Source organism: Corella eumyota, chromosome 7, assembly GCF_963082875.1.
Source record: "Corella eumyota chromosome 7, kaCorEumy4.1, whole genome shotgun sequence".
Classification (NCBI taxonomy): domain Eukaryota; kingdom Metazoa; phylum Chordata; class Ascidiacea; order Phlebobranchia; family Corellidae; genus Corella; species Corella eumyota.
In genome coordinates this window covers 11,641,692-11,669,458 of record NC_137496.1, presented here as the reverse complement: position 1 = coordinate 11,669,458, position 27,767 = coordinate 11,641,692, and the positions used below count along the sequence as shown (strand labels likewise).

The 27,767-nt window shown below is 33.4% G+C and overlaps 4 protein-coding genes across 4 annotated transcripts in view; 2 read left to right on the top strand and 2 right to left on the bottom strand.

The window, feature by feature from the left end:
• Positions 1–533: 533 nt before the first annotated feature.
• On the top strand, positions 534–2,365 carry LOC145759378 (tubulin alpha-1A chain-like). The gene is made up of 6 exons (XM_082573194.1): positions 534–788; positions 873–1,174; positions 1,255–1,486; positions 1,568–1,833; positions 1,940–2,133; positions 2,210–2,365. Exons 1-6 carry the CDS (start codon positions 668–670, stop codon positions 2,343–2,345), a joined length of 1,251 nt encoding a protein of 416 aa, XP_082429320.1. The 5' UTR covers positions 534–667; the 3' UTR covers positions 2,346–2,365.
• LOC145760362 (polyamine-transporting ATPase 13A3-like) lies at positions 1,080–11,861 on the bottom strand. The gene is made up of 14 exons (XM_082574229.1): positions 11,738–11,861; positions 10,968–11,065; positions 9,928–10,001; positions 9,481–9,565; positions 8,562–8,696; positions 7,740–7,898; positions 7,211–7,321; positions 6,807–6,894; positions 5,761–5,917; positions 4,847–5,036; positions 4,274–4,454; positions 3,468–3,748; positions 3,038–3,145; positions 1,080–2,480 (listed from the first exon to the last, which is right to left on the bottom strand). Exons 1-14 carry the CDS (start codon positions 11,859–11,861, stop codon positions 2,403–2,405), a joined length of 1,869 nt encoding a protein of 622 aa, XP_082430355.1. The 3' UTR covers positions 1,080–2,402.
• Positions 11,862–11,989: 128 nt separating this feature from the next.
• Positions 11,990–27,767, bottom strand: part of LOC145759368 (polyamine-transporting ATPase 13A3-like) — a 17,152-nt gene continuing 1,374 nt past the window's right edge. Inside the window, exons 2-18 of the mRNA XM_082573184.1 lie at positions 25,892–27,041; positions 25,092–25,189; positions 24,590–24,721; positions 24,063–24,136; positions 23,696–23,780; positions 23,210–23,344; positions 22,357–22,515; positions 21,834–21,938; positions 21,464–21,551; positions 19,901–20,057; positions 18,987–19,176; positions 18,418–18,594; positions 17,604–17,888; positions 17,174–17,281; positions 15,032–16,616; positions 14,686–14,915; positions 11,990–13,000 (exon numbers count right to left, since the gene is read on the bottom strand). Of these exons, the coding sequence (XP_082429310.1) occupies positions 16,539–16,616; positions 17,174–17,281; positions 17,604–17,888; positions 18,418–18,594; positions 18,987–19,176; positions 19,901–20,057; positions 21,464–21,551; positions 21,834–21,938; positions 22,357–22,515; positions 23,210–23,344; positions 23,696–23,780; positions 24,063–24,136; positions 24,590–24,721; positions 25,092–25,189; positions 25,892–26,015 (1,995 nt within the window). The 5' untranslated portion in view covers positions 26,016–27,041 and the 3' untranslated portion in view covers positions 11,990–13,000; positions 14,686–14,915; positions 15,032–16,538. The remainder of the gene's footprint in view (positions 13,001–14,685; positions 14,916–15,031; positions 16,617–17,173; positions 17,282–17,603; positions 17,889–18,417; positions 18,595–18,986; positions 19,177–19,900; positions 20,058–21,463; positions 21,552–21,833; positions 21,939–22,356; positions 22,516–23,209; positions 23,345–23,695; positions 23,781–24,062; positions 24,137–24,589; positions 24,722–25,091; positions 25,190–25,891; positions 27,042–27,767) is intronic.
• LOC145759372 (tubulin alpha-1A chain-like) lies at positions 13,832–16,571 on the top strand. Its single transcript, XM_082573188.1, has 7 exons — positions 13,832–13,969; positions 14,702–14,924; positions 15,009–15,310; positions 15,391–15,622; positions 15,704–15,969; positions 16,076–16,269; positions 16,346–16,571. Exons 1-7 carry the CDS (start codon positions 13,967–13,969, stop codon positions 16,479–16,481), a joined length of 1,356 nt encoding a protein of 451 aa, XP_082429314.1. The 5' UTR covers positions 13,832–13,966; the 3' UTR covers positions 16,482–16,571.

Here is a 27,767-nt window from a genome sequence, read left to right as displayed (position 1 = left end):
GACAAAATTAATTTAATGATTTAAAACATGCCAAAAGTATTAATGTTTACATAAAGATTTTAGGTATGTTATGGCATGGTCACCAAACATTATATTTATAATGTAAGTTTAATATGTTTGTTTTAAAATAGGGAGTGGGTGTGAGTTAATAATTTGGGGTAAATTTGATAGTCGGTTACATTAAGTTATATTAAAGTAAAGGTATAATATTTTATAACATCCTGGCAGACTGCTATGTTTATTTCTTATAAATTGGGCCACAAATTAAATTAAAATATTGATAATAAAAGCTTTCTTTAAAATCGTTATAATTTTTACTTTAATCTGTGAATTTTAGTTTTAAATTTAAAAATACGAAATTAGTAAACTATTTAAATATACGCCAACAGTTAAAGTTATATTTCTCTTATATTTGTTTAACATACTTTTAAAGCAGTGAAGTGTATCGTTGCGCTTGATAAGAGGTTTTCAACAGCGCTTGCGCGGTTTAATATTTACACAGGCGTCCTTCTTTAAGTTATGAGAAAGTTCTAGAAGGTTTTACATTACCTTTCTTTACCTTGAGCGTGAATGTATCTCAATCCACGTCGGCCAAGCCGGAGTCCAGATCGGAAATGCTTGCTGGGAGTTGTACTGCCTCGAGCATGGAATCCAACCTGACGGCCAGATGCCAAGTGACAAGACCATCGGAGGAGGAGACGACTCTTTCAACACCTTTTTCAGCGAAACTGGAGCAGGAAAACACGTCCCAAGAGTCGTGTTCGTCGACCTTGAACCAACTGTCGTTGGTAAGTTGTCAAAAAAAAAAATAATAAGAAAAAAACTAAAATTTTGTAAAAAACAAGAGTTTAACATTGAATTTTGTTCCCCAGATGAGGTTCGAACCGGTACCTACCGACAGTTGTTCCACCCCGAGCAATTGATCACAGGGAAAGAGGACGCAGCCAACAACTACGCTCGTGGTCACTACACCGTCGGGAAAGAAATTGTGGACCTTGTTCTTGACCGAATCCGAAAACTCGCTGACCAGTGCACCGGGCTCCAGGGATTCCTGATCTTCCACTCCTTCGGAGGAGGCACCGGATCCGGATTCACCTCTCTTCTTATGGAGAGACTCTCCGTCGATTACGGGAAGAAATCCAAGCTTGAGTTCGCCATTTACGCAGCTCCCGAGGTAAGAAAATCAAACTTTAAAAATAACATTAAATTGTTATAAATATTTTGGTAAAAACTTACGTTATTTTATTTATTTAGGTCTCCACCGCTGTTGTCGAGCCTTACAACTCGATCCTGACCACCCATACCACCCTTGAGCACTCTGACTGTGCTTTCATGGTCGACAACGAGGCCATCTACGACATTTGTTGCCGTAACTTGGACATTGAGCGACCAACTTACACCAACTTGAACAGGTTGATGGCTCAAATCGTTTCTTCCATCACCGCTTCGTTGAGATTCGATGGTGCTTTGAACGTCGATTTGACCGGTAAATTGACCTAAAATAACTGTACAAAAAACTTAACAACCTTAATTTTGTATTTAGAATAACCTTGTACCGTTTTTGCAGAGTTCCAGACCAACTTGGTGCCATACCCACGTATCCATTTCCCTTTGGCTACCTATGCTCCAGTTATCTCTGCTGAGAAGGCTTACCATGAGCAACTTTCCGTGGCTGAGATCACCAATGCTTGCTTCGAGCCAGCCAACCAGATGGTCAAGTGCGATCCTCGTCACGGCAAGTACATGGCTTGCTGCATGTTGTACCGTGGTGACGTAGTCCCCAAGGACGTCAACGCTGCCATTGCAACCATCAAGACCAAACGTACCATCCAAGTAAGTAAACTAGTGTTGCTTATTTTTTCTACTTACCGTATACTACCTTTAACTATCTTAACGCATCTTAAATTTCTCCGTTTTAAAATGTCTATTTAACTTTTAGTTCGTCGATTGGTGCCCAACTGGATTCAAGGTCGGAATCAACTACCAGCCACCAACTGTTGTTCCAGGAGGTGATCTCGCCAAAGTCCAACGAGCTGTGTGCATGTTGAGCAACACCACCGCCATTGCTGAGGCTTGGGCTCGTTGGGATCATAAGTTCGATCTTATGTACGCCAAGCGTGCTTTCGTCCATTGGTAAGTAGTCCAACTAATCTTTAACTCGGTAACTTGATGTAGTAACTGTCGCTAACCTACAACCTCGTTATTCCAGGTACGTCGGCGAGGGAATGGAAGAAGGTGAGTTCTCCGAGGCTCGTGAGGATCTCGCAGCTCTTGAAAAGGATTACGAAGAATTCGGAGTCGATTCCGTAGAAGGCGAGGGAGAGGAAGAAGGAGAAGAATATTAAATCAACTACACAAAATAATTTCATTTTTTTCGCGCCTTTTTTATGATGTAAAATATTTTATGTAAAATATAATAAATGATGTAAAATATTTTCATTTTGTCTTTGTTGTAGGCGCTCGATATTACCGACATTTCTCTAAAAAATAAGCAAATTTTTAAAAAAAATCCCGAAAAATAGTAAGCAATCCAAACATAAATACCAACTGGTAAAAACTGTAACAAACAAAACTCCAGAACCAACTAGCTCTATTTAGTCTAAAACAAACAAGCCAAGCTCTATAAATAAACAATCATATTAAAGCCAAGCTCTATAACTAACACATATATAACAAACAGGCCGAGATTTATAACCAACTAGTACCATTTAGTCTATACACCGAACAAACCAAGCATTATTGCGCTGTAAACAGTATAACCTCCTGTTAAGCCAAATCAGCAGTTTACTTATCGAGCAAATATAATCTATAATATCCCAAACTGCTAAAGTCAACTCAGGACTGGGTCAGGGTAACTGATGTTACTCTATGTTTAGGACTGTGAAGTTGACATTTTCACATAAAAAACACTACAATATTATAAGAGAACAAAAAGCTAAGCCAGGTTAAATCTTATAAATTCACAGGTCTTAACTTATTTGTGTTTGGCTAAACAACATTTTTAAGTGTTTTTAAAAAATAAATACATTCAACTTACCGCCAGTGATGCAGTAGAATCAGGGAAATATTTTTGGTCTTTAAGTAAGTTATTTGAAGGTCGAACGTAGGTCGTTTGAAGTTGATCGTACTTACTTTCATCTTCAATCTAACAATAAAACTCTGAGTTTAATGAAACTATTTAAATCCTTGGTGCAGTGGTATAGGTTACACTACTACATGAGATCCTGAGTTTGATTCCTACTGCTACCATGTTATTTTTTAATGAAAAACTAAGACCTGGGGTCCAAAGTTCAACAACCACCAAAGTTAAATTGCCTCAAACTGCTTAAAATATTTTTTTATTAAAATAAATTAATTATTTTTTGTAGTTAAAAAAAACAAAAAATTATTAGAATCCAATTTTTTATTAAAACTTTATTAAAATACAAAAATTCCGTTAAATTATAAAATCAATTTTTAAAACTTACTGATGGTTCAACTAGCCTCCAACCTGTTGCTTCAAACATTTTAAGGTCCAGAGGGTCTCCGGTTACATCCCCGTCAATGGTAGTTAAAGTATGACAAGTTAACATACCATGCAACAACTTATCGTCCAAACCAAGTTGAAATTTTAAGTTTTCTGCCTGAATAGGTTCCCTGAACTTGCAGTTGTTTTCAGCTTGTGGTAGTTCGTGGTTAACTGGAATTACTTCAGCTAAATCTAATCCATCTTCAGTTAAAGTTCCAGTTTTGTCAAATGCCACGACATCTGTTTAAAAACATTCAAGTTATTAGTAAACTGATATTTAAATTTTATAGAGGATTTAAACCTAGACTTGGAAAGTGTATGTTAAAGATACTTCTGTTACCTCTGTCTAGATTTAAGCCTTGTTTGGCAAAAATATCTATTTTTTAATATTTATTTATCCTTAATGTAGTAGGTCGACTTCACAACTTAAACATAGAGTAACATTTGTTACCCTGACCCAGTCTTAAGTTGCCTTGGTAGTTTGTGTTATTACAGTTTATAATTGCCCAATAATTAATCTGTTAATTGTTTTTTTGGGTTTGGCAGGAGTTCTTACCACTTATATTATTACCTTACTTAAAGGGACTATAGCTTGGAAGCAAAGGGGATTGAACCCATAAGCTTATGTATATATAATGTCCATCTATCAACTTATATTTATAGTTTATAACAATCATTGTTTAACACACTACCTAACAAATAACATAACAGCAGTTAAATTTAACCTAGAAGTTTAGGTGGAAAAATAGTAGGAAAAAAATCCACCCACTTGTCCACTAATATTAATCCTCTGTGGACTGATGCAGTGGATCCTCTGTTTCTTGAGCCTCATCTGAGCATAGATGATTCCAATTGTCATGGCTAATGGTAGGGCAGGAGGCACGGATATTGTAATAAGGTCGATTGCATTAAAAGCAATATCTCGAGCAGACTCCCCTTGCAAATGCTGTATAGAAAACATTGTTAACATATATATGTAAGTAAAGACTAAAAGGTTAAATTGGCGGCATAGTTGCTTGCTTTAAAATACTGTTATTGTGCTCATTATTATTAAGTAATATTAGTAAATAACCCGTCCTATGGTTGGGATTTCAATTGTCATAATATGGTCACAACTCTCAACTAATATTTGCCCACAATAATTTACCTGCACACCATAAACAGCAGTTTTATTTATTTTATAGACTTCTAACTTTAATATATTTTTATATATGTCTGCCAAGCTCTATTATATATAGATTGTTAATGTGAAAGGGCTGTAGAAAAAGTAATTAAATACCAATTTTAAGTAAAAAAAAAAAAACTGTTATCAGAAAAAATAAAAATTGTTTTAAATACCTGTATTATAACAGTGTATATGAACCCACACATAGCTATAAGAGCAAGTATAAACACAAAAGTGTAAGCATCTCTCAGTAACTTCATATCAACTGGTTTCGGATACAAAATACTGTGAACCAGTCTTCCTTTAGCTGTATGATAACCTGTTCGAACTACCACTGCTTTTACCAATTCACCCCGATAAAATCTGAAAGTAGATTTTATTTTTAAAATGCGATATTTAGGTATTGACATAGTAAAAATTACCAATACCCAAAGTTTATTTAGATAAGTTTGTTGGGTTATAGTTAAAATTATAATTGTTTTTTTAAGTTTATTTTAAAAAATCTAGCAGGAAAATCAAACCCAGGATCTCAGGTCTTACTTAAGGATGCTACAACATGCTAGCAGTGGAAATCAAACCCAGGATCTTAAGTCTTACTTAAGAATGTTACAACATGCCAGCAGTGGGAATCAAACCCAGGATCTCAGGTATTATTTAAGGATGCTACAACATGCTAGCAGTGAAAATCAAACCCAGGATCTCAGGTTTTATTTAAGGATGCTACAACATGTCAGCAGTGGGAATCAAACCCAGGATCTCAGGTCTTACTAAAGGATGCTACAACATGCCAGCAGTGGGAATCAAACCCAGGATCTCAGGTCTTACTAAAGGATGCTACAACATGCCAGCAGTGGGAATCAAACCCAGGATCTCAGGTCTTACTAAAGGATGCTACAACATGCCAGCAGTGGGAATTAAACCCAGAATCTTACACCTTACTCAAGGATGTTACAACATGCCAGCAGTGGGAATTAAACCCAGGATCTCAGGTCTTACTTAAAGATGCTGCAACATGTCAGCAGTGGAAATCAAACCCAAGATCTCAGGTGTTGACTATAAATATTAGACATACCAGCTCTAAACTGACCTTGTTTGAAGGACTTGGGTTCCACAAAACAGAGTGTGGCGTTTAAGCTCCTCTGTGGTGTAAAAGTTCTTCATCTCCCTCTCACTGCTGGGAAGTGGTGTTTTAGTGACAGGAACACTCTCTCCTGTCAGCATGCTTTCATCCACAATACAAGTCCCTGTAAGTAAAAGTTACAAAATTTAAAATTTTAGTATCTATGAAATTGATAGGTTTTTATATTATTGGGAAAAAAATGTGCTGTAAACACTTGGCTCAAGGTGAATAGTGTGGCATTGGTGCAGCTTGAACCCGAAACCTTTTGGTGTGTTTAAGCTATCTGTAAACGCCGGGCTCAAGGGCGAATAGTGTGGCATTGGTGCAGCTTGAACCCAAAACTTTTTGGTGTGTTAAAGCTATCAGTAAACACTGGGCTCAAGGGCAAATAGTGTGGCATTGGTGTGGCTTGAACCCGAAACCTTTTGGTGTGTTAAAGCTATCTGTAAACACTTGGCTCAAGGGTGAATAGTGTGGCATTGGTGCAGCTTGAACCCAAAACTTTTTGGTGTGTTAAAGCTATCAGTAAACACTGGGCTCCAAGAGCAAATAATGTGGCATTGGTGCAGCTTGAACCCAAAACTTTTTGGTGTGTTAAAGCTATCTGTAAACACTTGGCTCAAGGGTGAATAGTGTGGCATTGGTGCAGCTTGAACCCGAAACCTTTTGGTGTGTTTAAGCTATCTGTAAACGCCGGGCTTAAGAGTGAATAGTGTGCTATCTGTAAACGCCGGGCTTAAGAGTGAATAGTGTGGCATTTGGTGCAGCTCAAGTCTAAAACCTATTGGCTCGTAATCCATCGCCATGACCAGCATACCACAATATCAGACTTCAAGTAGAAATAAAATTCCGTATATAAAAAAAATAAAGAACTTTGTATAGTATATATATATGAGGTGGATAATGGACATGTTTACATTAGAGGCCTTTTAAAACTGCCATTTGTGGTGCTTGGGTAAATTATTTCTTTCGACACAAAAATGTTAAAACACTTAGTCTTAAAGCAGTCGTACCTGACACAAGAGCAGAATCGCACGGTAACAACATTCCATTAGGTGGCACTATAATCACATCGCCCGGAACCAATTCTTTGCTCCAAACCTGAAAAAATTAACAATTAATTTGTAAATAATTAAGAACAACTTTTACAATAAAACAAATTTTATATTGCAAAGCAATTTACAAAATACAAAAGCTTAACTAACTAAACTTTTTTCCTTTTATATTTAAAACTAATCACTAAAATTACTAAAAAAAATGTGTTTAATGACAAAATTGGCACAAACTTAATTTTAAAAATGTTGGTCCTAAAACATGAAACCATCTACTAAAAAGGAGTAAAAAATTATCCTTAAATCCCTGTCCTTAACAACATAGAAACAAAAAACTTTTATTGTTAAAAGTGAAATGTACTGACCTCAACTTGTTTAACTCCAGATTGTGAGTTAGAATCCTGCCGCTGGACGATAACTTTTGTCTCGTTGTGATACTCCACCATTTTATGGAGGTTAACTCTTTCAGTTCTTACCTTAAAAATTAATTTTATTTTAATTCTGTTGCTTTATTTATAAATTTCAATTTCAAATTTTTATGTTAGGTCAACAGAATAACTTGTGGAGTATTTTGCACAAAGTTAAAGTTAGGAAAGTTATCCAAAAGTTGGAATTTAAACTAATTTGCAGATTAATTATTAAACCAAACTGCTTTCATTCTGTAGTGCTCTTAAGTAAGGTTTCTTAAACAATTTAAACTCCTGCTGAGCCAGCACTTAATCAGCATAATAATCGGGCAATTATAATCTCTAATATCCCAAACTGCCAAAGACAACTCAAGACCGGGTCGGAGTAGCAAATGTTACTCTATGTTTTAGTCGTAAAATCGGCTTTTCCACATCATAGATAAATAAACAATAAATTTAATAGGAACAAATTGATGTTCAGGCTTACCTGTATAAGAGATGCAATCGCAGAGAAAATAGAAATAACAAAAATAGCGGTTGCATAAATATAATAATCGTCAAACATCCAGAATATAACAGCAAAAAGTTGGAAAACGTAAAATGGGTTCAAAATCTCAGAAACTAACAACATAAAATATCCAGGAATCTGAAAAATTTGGGTTAAAATTTAACAGATAGCATTTGTGTAAGTAATTATTGTTTGCAGAAAAAATATTTTGTGACGCACTTAGTTATGGTTTGCAAATAATATATAAAAAAAATTGACCCTTTAAACTTAAAATGCAGGTAGTAGTTTAAAAAGGCAACTTGAAATGGTTTTTAATTCAAGGTCTAGAGTTTAAATCCCACTGCTGCCGTTTTGTTGTCATTATTTTCAACCAAGAACCTTGTGACTTTTAAACAAATAATATTGGTAAGTCAACAACTAAATTTACTACAGCACCAAAATAGGTCGAGGTCACATAACTAACTGAAGGTCGGTTAGTAAAGATTCTTATATTTAAGACAAAATACCAGAATAGTGGTTGGAACATTTGGCTTCACTACATGAGGTCATAAGCTTAATTACCACTGCTTTTTATGCCCTTGAGTAAGGTGCTATAAACAGTATAAACTCCTGCTGAGCCAGCACTTAATCAGCAGCTTAATTATCGGGCAATTATAATCTATAATATCCCAAACTGCCACAGGCAACTCGAGAATGGGTCGGAGTAACTGATGTTGGTAGTAAAATCGACCTTTCCACATCGAGAATAACTATAAAACGAAACTCAAAAAATACTCAAGATAAACTCCACTCAAACTCTACCTTGACAGTGATAAGATTACTCCCAAACAAACAACTTCTTCTTCCAATCTCATCCAAGTTTAATCCTCCGGTGGAGTTCTGATGAAGTTGTTCCAGAGTCACCTGGTTGTCCAAACCACCGAGTTCCACAAAAGTCTGGAATATAAATAATTAATTATTATGACATCACAGTATAATTTTTATCGAAATAAAGGTAAATAAAACACCCAATTTTTTTCCTTGAATATTAAAGCAGGGTAATATATTAGTCAAAACACTTGCTTTACTACATAAGGTTCTGGGTTTGATCCCTACTGCTTCCATGCTGTATTGCTTTTAAGTAAGGCATAATAAATGATATGAACTCCTGCTGAGTCAACTTAGCAGCAGATTTATTATCGCACAATTATAATTAATAATATTCCAAACTACCAAAGTTTACTTTGGATAACTGATGCTACTCTTTTTCAGGTCATAAGGTTGACCTTCCATATCGAGGATAAATAAATGTTTAAAAAAGACCCAAAATATTAAAAACATGAGAATAATATACAATAGAAGAACAATATCTTTTAGTTATAAACCTGTCATCAAGTTAAAGAAATTTCATTTACTTTCTAAGTAATTGTAAAAGAGATGTTTTATCCTTACAAACCTTATGGTTTAAACCACACAATACATGGCAGATATTACACAAAAGAATATGAAATTTTAAAATACGGGTTTCAAGGCTTTTTTCAAGAATAAAGATAATAAAATATATAACAGAACAACAATTTTCTAATTTTTAACTAAGCCAATAAAACTAAGACTCAATATATAATTGATCCAACACTATAAAAAGCAAATGTTTAGGCCATCAAGTTGTTCTTCCCACATTGAGGATAAAGATAGACAATTGGCCACTTAAACTGTGTAAATATATATTAACAACACTTACATTTTGTTCAAAATTCCAAATATATTTCGAACAATGATGTTGAAAATATTTAAACTCATCATTCTGTTGACTTCCATAATTGTCTCTGCATGTTTAAAAATAAATAAGTTTAATCAAGTTTTAGAGTGTCATTTAATTAACTTTTGTTTAATAATAGCAAAACAACAACACTAAATAATACAAAGTTTATTAAATTTTAATAAATAATTGCAAAACTAAGTACCTAAATAAACTAAATTTAAACAATTTTACCCTAAAAATTACATGTTTTATCCAAAAAACACCACCTAAAATTTAGTACTTTAACGGTACTTGACCCAATTAAAACACTTAACACATTTATGTATTAGATGTGTTGTTATTTTAACATAATCTAACTAAGTTATTTTTAAAGTATTTTGCAATAATTTAGAGATTTGGTATAAATAAAATATTAAATTAATTTACCCAGATCCTGGATAATCATTGGAGATAAGCAAAGCCAGCTCTGATGACATTATATTAATTTCAGCAACAAATTTCTGAAATAAAATGTAACATTAGTTAATAAAGTAAAATATTTTTATGTACTTTTTATCCCTGATGTGGAAAGGTTGACTTCACCTAAACATAAAGTAACAATTGTTACCCTAACCCAGTCTCAAGTTAACTTTGCCAGTTTGGGATATTATTAAATATAAGTATCTATTTAACAATACTATCCACTTATTAATCCATTGTAGTTATAAAATTTACAAGATTTAACCAATGCAGCCAATTTTTTTATTTTACAAAGCTGTCAATCTTTTTTTTACTTTAAGGTGATAGGTTTTTGTATTTTATTAAAGAAGAGCGTGCAGATAGGATGTGTTCGAGCTGTAAACTGCCGTTTGTGATGCATGAGTAAGTTATCGCAGACAAATATTAGTTGAGAGTTGCGACCATATTATGACAATTAAAACCATAACCATAAGACGAGCTTTTAACCCATACAAAAATCTACAAACCTGATTGGTACCGTCAGTAGTTTGCAGGAGGACAGAAGTTGAACAATTCAAAGTTGTTACTGTATGCGTCCATTTCAATCTCCAATCTTCTCTCCAATAAAATATAAGAAGGAGGAATCAACCAGACAGTACCTAATTGTGATTTAAAATTTAAATATTTATTATTAAGTATTTTAAAAAAGTTTATAGAATAAATAGGTTATGTAAGTTTATAGGCAATAAAATGTTGTTGTAAAATAGTAATAAATTATTATGTTATAGTTTCACAACTGATCCTACTTAGTCAGCTGATTTGAAAATTTAAAATGTCAAAATTAAAAAGGCAAACACCGTAAAAATTGCATGAAAAATAAATAAATTTTTGCAATGTTTGCTACTTGTAATAAAAAAGGACTTCAAGTTGTTATTTAACTTTGGCAATTATCAATAAAAATCTTTGTCAGAATAAGTTTAACAAAAATCACCCAAAAAAATATTTTAGAAAATAATTTAAAAACTTACGGTAGCCAGTACACTGAGTACAAATTTCCAATGATTTTTCTTATACCCAATACAAAGAAGTTCATCAGGAGATCCCTTTCCAATTATACATTCCATATCTGGAATATATAAAAGTTAGTGTGATTTATTTTAACATATTTATCTAAACTTAAACAGCAAAAAATAAACTGCAATATTATAAGAAAACAGAGGCACGAGTAGCTAGGACTTTTATAAATTAAAAAAAAAAATTTAAAGAGCTAAAGGTATATACAGTTAAACAACCTATCACAAATAGTCTTAATTTTAAATTGCAATAAAAGTGAGACTTTGTATTTATAAATTAAAATTTAAATGCAGTTGCATTATCTATTAATTGCACACACAAACAAATATATCTAATTTAACATTATATACCTTTAAATAATCTACTCTTAATGCATTTATTTATACTAGTTTTTAGCACTGGACTTTAAACCATATTAGGTTATGACCAGTTACAGTGACCATATTAGGTTATGACCAGTTTTTGCAAAGTAAAACAACAAGGGAGTTAGTTTGCTCAATGCTGCTGGCTTGTGGTTGAAGTTATTTTATCATAGTACCACTTATCTTTATCTTCAATAAACAACATTTGTTTCTTGAAATATATACTTAATAACTTGAAAGATAAGATTTTGTCTTTTTTAATTTATTTTTAAAAATTAAATAAATATTTTTGAGTTTTTTCTAATTTAACAACTTTTAAGGTTTTAATTTTATGTTTTTCATAAAAAATTAAATTGATTTACCTTCGCTGACTCTGCGCCGTTGGTTGCTAAGCAACCCATAGCTGGCCTCTGCTTCTTCATTAATGGATTCCTCGCTTACACGATCAATACTGCCACCTTGTGACCAGTCATATTGAGAGGTCATCTGGCCTGTCCTCTCCGAAAGAAACAACAATAAAGTTTTATCTTTGTTCTGAAGCCAGACATCCACTTATAAGTGAAGAATTTCTATTTCAATTTATAAAAACTACATTTTTTTTTCTTGTTTAATAATCTAAAAAAATATTAAAAAAATTAATAAATTTAAAATAGTAAACCTTTTGCACATATGTTCAATTAATAGACCTACAAAATAAAATACCATGTGCGGTGCTCGGGTATATTATCATGAGCTGTATTAGTTATCAAAACAATTCAAATGCTGTAGGGCAAGCCATGGACTAGTAATTATCAATTTAAAATCTTGTGGTAAGTTCTTTACAAACCTTCAATTTAATGTTTTTGTTTTTGCCAACAAATTAACATCAAAAAAAATTTTATAACAGGAAATAATAATTTATCAGAAAATTTCACTTAGAATTTTTTATCATAACAAAAACATTAAAAACAAGTATGTTAACTAAGAACCAACAAATTTCTTTCATGTTCTGTAAAAGATTAACATAAAAAATTATTTTTAATCTGTATTTCGCTTTCGAAGAGTATTTTCGCTTTTCGAAAATCTGTATTTCGCTTTCGAGTCGGTTTTCCTTTTTTTAAAAGCAGTCGGCCCAGAACTAGAGTCAACATTAATTATTCTCTTCTCTGCAAACTCTATTTTTTCTTCTTTAGGAGCGGCAGGTTTTAGAGTAACTTGATTAAAAGTTTCTTGTTTTGGAATCTCAGAAACTGTTTGCCATTTTCCGTAGGGGTGACCCGTCGTCGAAGTAGGAGTTAATATTGGGGCTGTTTCTATGGTTATTTGTGATGGTTTAGTTACAGTTTTTGGGTCGCTTCGATGTGAGTTTGATGTTGGTTTACTTTTAGGTTTTTGGGTTTCGTTTTTCGGTTTTGTCGTAGAAGAACTTGCGGTCATTTTTATAATTTGTTCGTCACTGTATCCTTGCCCTTTTAAATCTTCTCGATATTTCTTTGTTGCCTCCTTCTCCATTTTTCGCAGAAAATAATCCGCTTTCTGATTAAACTCATTCTAAATTTTACTTTTTTTCGTGAGGGCATTTATAATCAATAATATCTCTAACTGGCGAAAAGTCCATTTTCGTTGCAACTATATTACGACAACCACTGTAATAGTAACCAGTTAAATTTCAATAAGTAAAACGAAAGCCCGTAGTGCGGGCAGTTAGGTATTATACTCATGCTAAAAGATTCTTATTTGCTTATTATTAATGGTGACTTCGTTAAACCAGCCCAGTCTTAAATTCGACGAATTAATTATTGTTAAACTGGTAAAATTAATTAATTAACAATTAATAATAAACATGAATTATGTTTTTGGAAAAAAATTAATGCGTTGGTCCCAACAAAGCCAGCACTTAATCAGCAGCATAATTATCGGGCAATCATAATCCATAATATCCCAAACTGTTAAAGGCAACTTAAGACTGGGTGGGAGTAACTGGTGCTACTCTATGTTTAGGCCGTAAAGTCGACCTTTCCACATCGAGGATAAATAAATATAAATTAAATAGAAGTATTTAATTTTCCCGCTTAGTAACGAAGGTGGTTCGGTTTGTTGATTTAACTTGTTTGTTTAACACCGAACCAGTTTTTACTTGCCCGTGGTTTCATCAACGTTTATAAGTAATTTAATATCGAGTCTGTTACTCCTACATACTAGTTGTTATGGAAACGATGTTTATTAAAAGATTTGTCGTTTTATTAAAACAAAGGAACGTTTATTTAGCTAAGGAATTAAATACAAAAAGACAAAGTAATTTCATTAACTTAAAAGCCTCCCACAGCTTAACCCCAGCAATTCTCTGACATCACGTGCAACCAAACACCATCGTATTACGAACACACGCTGTTGCGAACAATACCAATAATGACATCACAAACCAACGAATCTTTAGAATACCGATCAATAGAATATTTGTTTTTTATTGTTTAGAATAGCGAATGGGGTTGGTACACACTTTGAATTAGCAAAAGGCACCTAACTGTCAACAAGCTATTCAGCGATTATTTTACGTCTCAACTTCAACTACTAACTAAACCAAAATAAAAAAAAAATAATTACTCATCAAAATGGTAAGTTTATGTTAATTTTATATTTTTATTTATTTATTTATTTTGGTTTTTCGCGCATTGATAAAAGTAAATAATAAATTCGATATACAATTAATATTACAACAATGCGACAAAATTAATTTAATGATTTAAAACATGCCAAAAGTATTAATGTTTACATAAAGATTTTAGGTATGTTATGGCATGGTCACCAAACATTATATTTATGATATGGCATGGTCACCAAACATTATATTTATGAAACACCAAACATTATATTTATGATGTTTTAAAATAGGGAGTGGGTGTGGGTCAATAATTTGGGGTAAATTTGATAGTGGGTTACATTAAGTTATATTAAAGTAAAGGTATAATATTTTATAACATCCTGGCAGACTGCTATGTTTATTTCTTATAAATTGGGCCACAAATTAAGTTAAAATATTGATAATAAAAGCTTTCTTTAAATGACTTCATGCGTTTTTTAAAATCGTTATAATTTTTACTTTAATCTGTGAATTTTAGTTTTAAATTTAAAAATACGAAATTAGTAAACTATTTAAATATACGCCAACAGTTAAAGTTATATTTCTCTTATATTTGTTTAACATACTTTTAAAGCAGTGAAGTGTATCGTTGCGCTTGATAAGAGGTTTTCAACAGCGCTTGCGCGGTTTAATATTTACACAGGCGTCCTTCTTTAAGTTATGAGAAAGTTCTAGAAGGTTTTACATTACCTTTCTTTACCTTTAGCGTGAATGTATCTCAATCCACGTCGGCCAAGCCGGAGTCCAGATCGGAAATGCTTGCTGGGAGTTGTACTGCCTCGAGCATGGAATCCAACCTGACGGCCAGATGCCAAGTGACAAGACCATCGGAGGAGGAGACGACTCTTTCAACACCTTTTTCAGCGAAACTGGAGCAGGAAAACACGTCCCAAGAGTCGTGTTCGTCGACCTTGAACCAACTGTCGTTGGTAAGTTGTCAAAAAAAAAAATAATAAGAAAAAAACTAAAATTTTGTAAAAAACAAGAGTTTAACATTGAATTTTGTTCCCCAGATGAGGTTCGAACCGGTACCTACCGACAGTTGTTCCACCCCGAGCAATTGATCACAGGGAAAGAAGACGCAGCCAACAACTACGCTCGTGGTCACTACACCGTCGGGAAAGAAATTGTGGACCTTGTTCTTGACCGAATCCGAAAACTCGCTGACCAGTGCACCGGGCTCCAGGGATTCCTGATCTTCCACTCCTTCGGAGGAGGCACCGGATCCGGATTCACCTCTCTTCTTATGGAGAGACTCTCCGTCGATTACGGGAAGAAATCCAAGCTTGAGTTCGCCATTTACGCAGCTCCCGAGGTAAGAAAATCAAACTTTAAAAATAACATTAAATTGTTATAAATATTTTGGTAAAAACTTACGTTATTTTATTTATTTAGGTCTCCACCGCTGTTGTCGAGCCTTACAACTCGATCCTGACCACCCATACCACCCTTGAGCACTCTGACTGTGCTTTCATGGTCGACAACGAGGCCATCTACGACATTTGTTGCCGTAACTTGGACATTGAGCGACCAACTTACACCAACTTGAACAGGTTGATGGCTCAAATCGTTTCTTCCATCACCGCTTCGTTGAGATTCGATGGTGCTTTGAACGTCGATTTGACCGGTAAATTGACCTAAAATAACTGTACAAAAAACTTAACAACCTTAATTTTGTATTTAGAATAACCTTGTACCGTTTTTGCAGAGTTCCAGACCAACTTGGTGCCATACCCACGTATCCATTTCCCTTTGGCTACCTATGCTCCAGTTATCTCTGCTGAGAAGGCTTACCATGAGCAACTTTCCGTGGCTGAGATCACCAATGCTTGCTTCGAGCCAGCCAACCAGATGGTCAAGTGCGATCCTCGTCACGGCAAGTACATGGCTTGCTGCATGTTGTACCGTGGTGACGTAGTCCCCAAGGACGTCAACGCTGCCATTGCAACCATTAAGACCAAACGTACCATCCAAGTAAGTAAACTAGTGTTGCTTATTTTTTCTACTTACCGTATACTACCTTTAACTATCTTAACGCATCTTAAATTTCTCCGTTTTAAAATGTCTATTTAACTTTTAGTTCGTCGATTGGTGCCCAACTGGATTCAAGGTCGGAATCAACTACCAGCCACCAACTGTTGTTCCAGGAGGTGATCTCGCCAAAGTCCAACGAGCTGTGTGCATGTTGAGCAACACCACCGCCATTGCTGAGGCTTGGGCTCGTTTGGATCATAAGTTCGATCTTATGTACGCCAAGCGTGCTTTCGTCCATTGGTAAGTAGTCCAACTAATCTTTAACTCGGTAACTTGATGTAGTAACTGTCGCTAACCTACAACCTCGTTATTCCAGGTACGTCGGCGAGGGAATGGAAGAAGGTGAGTTCTCCGAGGCTCGTGAGGATCTCGCAGCTCTTGAAAAGGATTACGAAGAAGTCGGAGTCGATTCCGTAGAAGGCGAGGGAGAGGAAGAAGGAGAAGAATATTAAATCAACTACACAAAATAATTTCATTTTTTTCGCGCCTTTTTTATGATGTAAAATATTTTATGTAAAATATAATAAATGATGTAAAATATTTTCATTTTGTCTTTGTTGTAGGCGCTCGATATTACCGACATTTCTCTAAAAAATAAGCAAATTTTTAAAAAAAATCCCGAAAAATAGTAAGCAATCCAAACATAAATACCAACTGGTAAAAACTGTAACAAACAAAACTCCAGAACCAACTAGCTCTATTTAGTCTAAAACAAACAAGCCAAGCTCTATAAATAAACAATCATATTAAAGCCAAGCTCTATAACTAACACATATATAACAAACAGGCCGAGATTTATAACCAACTAGTACCATTTAGTCTATACACCGAACAAACCAAGCATTATTGCGCTGTAAACAGTATAACCTCCTGTTAAGCCAAATCAGCAGTTTACTTATCGAGCAAATATAATCTATAATATCCCAAACTGCTAAAGTCAACTCAGGACTGGGTCAGGGTAACTGATGTTACTCTATGTTTAGGACTGTGAAGTTGACATTTTCACATAAAAAACACTACAATATTATAAGAGAACAAAAAGCTAAGCCAGGTTAAATCTTATAAATTCACAGGTCTTAACTTATTTGTGTTTGGCTAAACAACATTTTTAAGTGTTTTTAAAAAATAAATACATTCAACTTACCGCCAGTGATGCAGTAGAATCAGGGAAATATTTTTGGTCTTTAAGTAAGTTATTTGAAGGTCGAACGTAGGTCGTTTGAAGTTGATCGTACTTACTTTCATCTTCAATCTAACAATAAAACTCTGAGTTTAATGAAACTATTTAAATCCTTGGTGCAGTGGTATAGGTTACACTACTACATGAGATCCTGAGTTTGATTCCTACTGCTACCATGTTATTTTTTAATGAAAAACTAAGACCTGGGGTCCAAAGTTCAACAACCACCAAAGTTAAATTGCCTCAAACTGCTTAAAATATTTTTTTATTAAAATAAATTAATTATTTTTTGTAGTTAAAAAAAACAAAAAATTATTAGAATCCAATTTTTTATTAAAACTTTATTAAAATACAAAAATTCCGTTAAATTATAAAATCAATTTTTAAAACTTACTGATGGTTCAACTAGCCTCCAACCTGTTGCTTCAAACATTTTAAGGTCCAGAGGGTCTCCGGTTACATCCCCGTCAATGGTAGTTAAAGTATGACAAGTTAACATACCATGCAACAACTTATCGTCCAAACCAAGTTGAAATTTTAAGTTTTCTGCCTGAATAGGTTCCCTGAACTTGCAGTTGTTTTCAGCTTGTGGTAGTTCGTGGTTAACTGGAATTACTTCAGCTAAATCTAATCCATCTTCAGTTAAAGTTCCAGTTTTGTCAAATGCCACGACATCAACCTGTTTAAAAACATTCAAGTTATTAGTAAACTGATATTTAAATTTTATAGAGGATTTAAACCTAGACTTGGAAAGTGTATGTTAAAGATACTTCTGTTACCTCTGTCTAGATTTAAGCCTTGTTTGGCAAAAATATCTATTTTTTAATATTTATTTATCCTTAATGTAGTAGGTCGACTTCACAACTTAAACATAGAGTAACATTTGTTACCCTGACCCAGTCTTAAGTTGCCTTGGTAGTTTGTGTTATTACAGTTTATAATTGCCCAATAATTAATCTGTTAATTGTTTTTTTGGGTTTGGCAGGAGTTCTTACCACTTATATTATTACCTTACTTAAAGGGACTATAGCTTGGAAGCAAAGGGGATTGAACCCATAAGCTTATGTATATATAATGTCCATCTATCAACTTATATTTATAGTTTATAACAATCATTGTTTAACACACTACCTAACAAATAACATAACAGCAGTTAAATTTAACCTAGAAGTTTAGGTGGAAAAATAGTAGGAAAAAAATCCACCCACTTGTCCACTAATATTAATCCTCTGTGGACTGATGCAGTGGATCCTCTGTTTCTTGAGCCTCATCTGAGCATAGATGATTCCAATTGTCATGGCTAATGGTAGGGCAGGAGGCACGGATATTGTAATAAGGTCGATTGCATTAAAAGCAATATCTCGAGCAGACTCCCCTTGCAAATGCTGTATAGAAAACATTGTTAACATATATATGTAAGTAAAGACTAAAAGGTTAAATTGGCGGCATAGTTGCTTGCTTTAAAATACTGTTATTGTGCTCATTATTATTAAGTAATATTAGTAAATAACCCGTCCTATGGTTGGGATTTCAATTGTCATAATATGGTCACAACTCTCAACTAATATTTGCCCACAATAATTTACCTGCACACCATAAACAGCAGTTTTATTTATTTTATAGACTTCTAACTTTAATATATTTTTATATATGTCTGCCAAGCTCTATTATATATAGATTGTTAATGTGAAAGGGCTGTAGAAAAAGTAATTAAATACCAATTTTAAGTAAAAAAAAAAAAACTGTTATCAGAAAAAATAAAAATTGTTTTAAATACCTGTATTATAACAGTGTATATGAACCCACACATAGCTATAAGAGCAAGTATAAACACAAAAGTGTAAGCATCTCTCAGTAACTTCATATCAACTGGTTTCGGATACAAAATACTGTGAACCAGTCTTCCTTTAGCTGTATGATAACCTGTTCGAACTACCACTGCTTTTACCAATTCACCCCGATAAAATCTGAAAGTAGATTTTATTTTTAAAATGCGATATTTAGGTATTGACATAGTAAAAATTACCAATACCCAAAGTTTATTTAGATAAGTTTGTTGGGTTATAGTTAAAATTATAATTGTTTTTTTAAGTTTATTTTAAAAAATCTAGCAGGAAAATCAAACCCAGGATCTCAGGTCTTACTTAAGGATGCTACAACATGCTAGCAGTGGAAATCAAACCCAGGATCTTAAGTCTTACTTAAGAATGTTACAACATGCCAGCAGTGGGAATCAAACCCAGGATCTCAGGTATTATTTAAGGATGCTACAACATGCTAGCAGTGAAAATCAAACCCAGGATCTCAGGTTTTATTTAAGGATGCTACAACATGTCAGCAGTGGGAATCAAACCCAGGATCTCAGGTCTTACTAAAGGATGCTACAACATGCCAGCAGTGGGAATCAAACCCAGGATCTCAGGTCTTACTAAAGGATGCTACAACATGCCAGCAGTGGGAATCAAACCCAGGATCTCAGGTCTTACTAAAGGATGCTACAACATGCCAGCAGTGGGAATTAAACCCAGAATCTTACACCTTACTCAAGGATGTTACAACATGCCAGCAGTGGGAATTAAACCCAGGATCTCAGGTCTTACTTAAAGATGCTGCAACATGTCAGCAGTGGAAATCAAACCCAAGATCTCAGGTGTTGACTATAAATATTAGACATACCAGCTCTAAACTGACCTTGTTTGAAGGACTTGGGTTCCACAAAACAGAGTGTGGCGTTTAAGCTCCTCCGTGGTGTAAAAGTTCTTCATCTCCCTCTCACTGCTGGGAAGTGGTGTTTTAGTGACAGGAACACTCTCTCCTGTCAGCATGCTTTCATCCACAATACAAGTCCCTGTAAGTAAAAGTTACAAAATTTAAAATTTTAGTATCTATGAAATTGATAGGTTTTTATATTATTGGGAAAAAAATGTGCTGTAAACACTTGGCTCAAGGTGAATAGTGTGGCATTGGTGCAGCTTGAACCCGAAACCTTTTGGTGTGTTTAAGCTATCTGTAAACGCCGGGCTCAAGGGCGAATAGTGTGGCATTGGTGCAGCTTGAACCCAAAACTTTTTGGTGTGTTAAAGCTATCAGTAAACACTGGGCTCAAGGGCAAATAGTGTGGCATTGGTGTGGCTTGAACCCGAAACCTTTTGGTGTGTTAAAGCTATCTGTAAACACTTGGCTCAAGGGTGAATAGTGTGGCATTGGTGCAGCTTGAACCCAAAACTTTTTGGTGTGTTAAAGCTATCAGTAAACACTGGGCTCCAAGAGCAAATAATGTGGCATTGGTGCAGCTTGAACCCAAAACTTTTTGGTGTGTTAAAGCTATCTGTAAACACTTGGCTCAAGGGTGAATAGTGTGGCATTGGTGCAGCTTGAACCCGAAACCTTTTGGTGTGTTTAAGCTATCTGTAAACCCAGGCTTAAGGGTGAATAGTGTGGCATTGGTGCAGCTTGAACCCAAAACTTTTTGGTGTGTTAAAGCTATCAGTAAACACTGGGCTCAAGGGCAAATAGTGTGGCATTGGTGTGGCTTGAACCCGAAACCTTTTGGTGTGTTAAAGCTATCTGTAAACACTTGGCTCAAGGGTGAATAGTGTGGCATTGGTGCAGCTTGAACCCAAAACTTTTTGGTGTGTTAAAGCTATCAGTAAACACTGGGCTCCAAGAGCAAATAATGTGGCATTGGTGCAGCTTGAACCCAAAACTTTTTGGTGTGTTAAAGCTATCTGTAAACACTTGGCTCAAGGGTGAATAGTGTGGCATTGGTGCAGCTTGAACCCAAAACTTTTTGGTGTGTTAAAGCTATCAGTAAACACTGGGCTCCAAGAGCAAATAATGTGGCATTGGTGCAGCTTGAACCCAAAACTTTTTGGTGTGTTAAAGCTATCTGTAAACACTTGGCTCAAGGGTGAATAGTGTGGCATTGGTGCAGCTTGAACCCGAAACCTTTTGGTGTGTTTAAGCTATCTGTAAATGCTGGGCTTAAGAGTGAATAGTGTGGCATTTGGTGCAGCTCAAGTCTAAAACCTATTGGCTCGTAATCCATCGCCATGACCAGCATACCACAATATCAGACTTCAAGTAGAAATAAAATTCCGTATATAAAAAAAATAAAGAACTTTGTATATATATGGGGTGTTTAATGGACTTGTTTACATTAGAGGCCTTTTAAAACTGCCATTTGTGGTGCTTGGGTAAATTATTTCTTTTGACACAAAAATGTTAAAACACTTAGTCTTAAAGCAGTCGTACCTGACACAAGAGCAGAATCGCACGGTAACAACATTCCATTAGGTGGCACTATAATCACATCGCCCGGAACCAATTCTTTGCTCCAAACCTTAAGATAAAAAAAGTTTTAAAAAATTTTGAAGCAATTTTTAAAATACAAAAGCTTAACTAACTAAACTTTTTTCCTTTTTTATTTAAAACTAATCACTAAAATTACTAAAAAAAATGTGTTTAATGACAAAATTGGCACAAACTTAATTTTAAAAATGTTGGTCCTAAAACATGAAACCATCTACTAAAAAGGAGTAAAAAATTATCCTTAAATCCCTGTCCTTAACAACATAGAAACAAAAAACTTTTATTGTTAAAAGTGAAATGTACTGACCTCAACTTGTTTAACTCCAGATTGTGAGTTAGAATCCTGCCGCTGGACGATAACTTTTGTCTCGTTGTGATACTCCACCATTTTATGGAGGTTAACTCTTTCAGTTCTTACCTTAAAAATTAATTTTATTTTAATTCTGTTGCTTTATTTATAAATTTCAATTTCAAATTTTTATGTTAGGTCAACAGAATAACTTGTGGAGTATTTTGCACAAAGTTAAAGTTAGGAAAGTTATCCAAAAGTTGGAATTTAAACTAATTTGCAGATTAATTATTAAACCAAACTGCTTTCATTCTGTAGTGCTCTTAAGTAAGGTTTCTTAAACAATTTAAACTCCTGCTGAGCCAGCACTTAATCAGCATAATAATCGGGCAATTATAATCTCTAATATCCCAAACTGCCAAAGACAACTCAAGACCGGGTCGGAGTAGCAAATGTTACTCTATGTTTTAGTCGTAAAATCGGCTTTTCCACATCATAGATAAATAAACAATAAATTTAATAGGAACAAATTGATGTTCAGGCTTACCTGTATAAGAGATGCAATCGCAGAGAAAATAGAAATAACAAAAATAGCGGTTGCATAAATATAATAATCGTCAAACATCCAGAATATAACAGCAAAAAGTTGGAAAACGTAAAATGGGTTCAAAATCTCAGAAACTAACAACATAAAATATCCAGGAATCTGAAAAATTTGGGTTAAAATTTAACAGATAGCATTTGTGTAAGTAGTTATTGTTTGCAGAAAAAATATTATATGACGCACATAGTTATGGTTTGCAAATAATATATAAAAAAAATTGACTCTTTTAAATTTAAAATGTATGTAGTAGTTTAAAAAGGTAACTTGAAATGGTTTTTAATTCAAGGTCTAGAGTTTAAATCCCTCTGCTGCCGTTTTGTTGTCATTATTTTCAACCAAGAACCTTGTGACTTTTAAACAAATAATATTGGTAAGTCAACAACTAAATTTACTACAGCACCAAAGTGGGTCGAGGTCACATAACTAACTGAAGGTCATTAAGCAGAGATTTTAAGATTCATAAGAAGATTATTTATCAGTATGGTGTAGAGGTTACAATGCTTGGCATTACTACATGGGGCCCTGAGTTTGATCCCCAATATTCCTATGCTGTAACACCCTTGAGTAAGCTTCTTTAAATGCTAGAAACTTCTGCTGAGCCAGTGCTTAATCAGCAGTTTAATTATTGGGCAATTATAATCTGTATAATCTCCTAAACTGCTAAAGGCAATTCGCGATTGGGTCGGAGTAACAAATGTTACTCTATGTTTAGGTCGTGAAGTTGACCTTACCACATTGAGGATAACTATAAAAAAAACTTAAAAAATACTCAAGTTAAACTCCACTCAAACTCTACCTTAACAGTGATAAGATTACTCCCAAACAAACAACTTCTTCTCGAGATCTCATCCAAGTTCAATCCTCCGGTGGAGTTCTGATGAAGTTGCTCAAGAGTCACCTGGTTGTCCAAACCACCGAGTTCCACAAAAGTCTGGAATATAAATAATTAATTATTATGACATCACAGTATAATTGGAATTAAAATAAAGTTAATCATAACACTGAAGTTTTTTTTAAATATTAAAAAAACAGAGTGGTGTAGTGAATGGTTGGAACATTTGCTTTACTACAAAAGGTTCTGGGTTCAATCCCTACTGCTTTCAAAATCAGCAGCTTAATTATCAGACAATTAGAATCTATAATATTCCAAACTGCCAAAATCAACTTGAGACTGGGTCGGGGTAAGTAATGTTACTCTATGTTTAAGTTATAACGTCAGCCTTGTAACGTAAAGGATAAACAAATACAAAATAATTGTCAATCTAACAAGGTAAACACTTACATTTTGTTCAAAATTCCAAATATATTTCGAACAATGATGTTGAAAATATTTAAACTCATCATTTTGTTGACTTCCATAATTGTCTCTGCATGTTTAAAAATAAATAAGTTTAATCAAGTTTTAGAGTGTCATTTAATTAACTTTTGTTTAATAATAGCAAAACAACAACACTAAATAATACAAAGTTGATTAAATTTTAATAAATAATTGCAAAACTAAGTACCTAAATAAACTAAATTTAAACAATTTTACCCTAAAAATTACATGTTTTATCCAAAAAAACCACCTAAAATTTAGTACTTTAACAATACTTGACTCAATTAAAACACTTAACACATGGTATAAATAAAATATTAACTTAATTTACCCAGATCCTGGATAATTATTGGAGATAAGCAAAGCCAGCTCTGACGACATTATATTAATTTCAGCAACAAATTTCTGAAATAAAATGTAACATTAGTTAATAAAGTAAAATATTTTTATGCACTTATTATTCCCGATACAGAAAGGTTGACTTCACCTAAACATAAAGTAACAACTGTTACTCTAACCCAGTCTTAAGTTGGCTTCGATAATTTGGGATATTATAGATTATAATTGCTTATTAAACAATAATATCAACGCATTTATCCATTGCAGTTATAAAAGCCACAAGAATTAACCAAAGCAGTCAAGTTTTTAATTCTGCAAAGTTGGAAATCTTTTTATTAAGGATATATCTATATATAACATATGTCCAATTGATAGACTTATAAATAAAACTGCGAGTTGTGTGTGAGCGAATTATCACTGGCAAATATTAGTATAAAGTTGTGACTATACTATGACAATTGAAATACAGTTCGTAGAACAAGCTATCACCTACCACAGATAATAAACCCCCCAACAAACCTGATTAGTATCGTCAGTAGTTTGTAGGAGAACAGAAGTTGAACAATTCAAAGTTGTTACTGTATGCGTCCATTTCAATCTCCAATCTTCCCTCCAATAAAATACAAGAAGGAGGAATCCACCAGACAGTACCTAATTGTGATTTAAAATTTAAATATTTATTATTAAGTATTTTAAAAAAGTTTATAGAATAAATAGGTTATGTAAGTTTATAGGCAATAAAATGTTGTTGTAAAATAGTAATAAATTATTATGTTATAGTTTCACAACTGATCCTACTTAGTCAGCTGATTTGAAAATTTAAAATGTCAAAATTAAAAAGGCAAACACCGTAAAAATTGCATGAAAAATAAATACATTTTTGCAATGTTTGCTACTTGTAATAAAAAAGAACTTAAAGTTGTAATTTAACTTTGGCAATTATCAATAAAAATCTTTGTCAGAATTAGTTTAACAAAAAGCATCCCAAAAAAATATTTTAGAAAATAATTTAAAAACGTACGGTAGCAAGTACACTGAGTACAAATTTCCAATGATTCTTTTTATACCCAATACAAAGAAGTTCATCAGGAGATCCCTTTCCAATTACGCATTCCATATCTAAAATATAAAAAAGTTAAAGTTATATATTTTAACATATTTATCTAAACTTTAACAGCAAAAAATAAACTGCAATATTATAAGAAAACAGGGGCACAAGTAGCCAGGACTTTTATAAATTAAAAAACTTTAAAGAGCTGAAAGTACATACAGTTAAAAAAACCTATCACAAATAGTCTTAATTTTAAATTGCAATAAAAGTAAACTTAATATTTATAAATTAAAATTTAAATGCAGTTGCATTATCTATTAATTGCACACACAAACAAATATATCTAATTTAACATTATATACCTTTAAATAATCCACTCTTAATGCATTTATGTATACTAGTTTTTAGCACTGGACTTTAAACCATATTAGGTTATGACCAGTTACAGTGACTAAACTAACAAAGCAAGCATAACTGAGAGCTTAATCTTTAACAAATTACAAATTTTTGCAAAGTAAAACAACAAGGGAGTTAGTTTGCTCAATGCTGCTGGCTTGTGGTTGAAGTTATTTTATCATAGTACCACTTATCTTTATCTTCAATAAACAACATTTGTTTCTTGAAATATATACTTAATAACTTGAAAGATAAGACATTGTCTTTTTTAATTTATTTTTAAAAATTAAATAAATATTTTTGAGCTTTTTCTAATTTAACACCTTTTAAGGTTTTAATTTTATGTTTTTCATAAAAAAAGTAAATTGATTTACCTTCGCTGACTCTGCGCCGTTGGTTGCTAAGCAACCCATAGCTGGCCTCTGCTTCTTCATTAATGGATTCCTCGCTTACACGATCAATACTGCCACCTTGTGACCAGTCATATTGAGAGGTCATCTGGCCTGGCCTCTTCGAACAAAACAACAAGAAAGTTTTATCTTTGTTCTGAAGCCAGACATCCACTTATAAGTGAAGAATTTCTAATTAAATTTATAAAAAACTACATTTTTTCATATTTAAATAACCTAAAAATATAAAAAGAATAATAAATTTAAAATAGTAAACCTTTTGCACATATGTCCAATTAATAGACCTACAAAATAAAATACCATATGTGGTGCTCGGGTATATTATCATGAGCTGTATTAGTTATCAAAACAATTCAAATGCTGTAGGGCAAGCCATGGACTAGTAATTATCAATTTAAAATCTTGTGGTAAGTTCTTTATAAAACCTTCAATTTAATGTTTTTGTTTTTGCCAACAAATTAACATCAAAAAAAATTTTATAACAGGAAATAATAATTTATCAGAAAATTTCACTTAGAATTTTTTATCATAACAAAAACATTAAAAACAAGTATGTTAACTAAGAACCAACATATTTCTTTCATGTTCTGTAAAAGATTAACATAAAAAATTATTTTTAATCTGTATTTCGCTTTCGAAGAGTATTTTCGCTTTTCGAAAATCTGTATTTCGCTTTCGAGTCGGTTTTCCTTTTTTTAAAAGCAGTCGGCCCAGAACTAGAGTCAACATTAATTATTCTCTTCTCTGCAAACTCTATTTTTTCTTCTTTAGGAGCGGCAGGTTTTAGAGTAACTTGATTAAAAGTTTCTTGTTTTGGAATCTCAGAAACTGTTTGCCATTTTCCGTAGGGGTGACCCGTCGTCGAAGTAGGAGTTAATATTGGGGCTGTTTCTATGGTTATTTGTGATGGTTTAGTTACAGTTTTTGGGTCGCTTCGATGTGAGTTTGATGTTGGTTTACTTTTAGGTTTTTGGGTTTCGTTTTTCGGTTTTGTCGTAGAAGAACTTGCGGTCATTTTTATAATTTGTTTGTCACTGTATCCTTGCCCTTTTAAATCTTCTCGATATTTCTTTGTTGCCTCCTTCTCCATTTTTCGCAGAAAATAATCCGCTTTCTGATTAAACTCATTCTAAATTTTACTAGTAAAACGAAAAGCCCGTAGTGCGGGCAGTTAGGTATTATACTCATGCTAAAAGATTCTTATTTGCTTATTATTAATGGTGACTTCGTTAAACCAGCCCAGTCTTAAATTCGACGAATTAATTATTGTTAAACTGGTAAAATTAATTAATTAACAATTAATAATAAACATGAATTATGTTTTTGGAAAAAAATTAATGCGTCGGTCCCAACAAAGCCAGCACTTAATCAGCAGCATAATTATCGGGCAATCATAATCCATAATATCCCAAACTGTTAAAGGCAACTTAAGACTAGGTTGGGGTAACTGGTGTTACTCTATGTTTAGGCCGTAAAGTCGACCTTTCCACATCGAGGATAAACAAATACAAAATAAATAGAAGTATTCAATTTTTCCCGCTTAGTAACGAAGGTGGTTCGGTTTGTTGATTTAACTTGTTTGTTTAACACCGAACCAGTTTTTACTTGCCCGTGGTTTCATCAACTTTTATAAGTAATTCAATATCGAGTCTGTTACTCCTACATACCAGTTGTTATGGAAACGATGTTTATTGAAAGATTTGTCGTTTTATTAAAACAAAGGAACGTTTATTTATTCAACTTTAAGATAATATTCTTAACATTTACAAAAAAAATTGTGATTCATTTGGTTAAGCAATTTTAAACCGCTATTCTTGTTTAAATCATCAGCCAACTATAA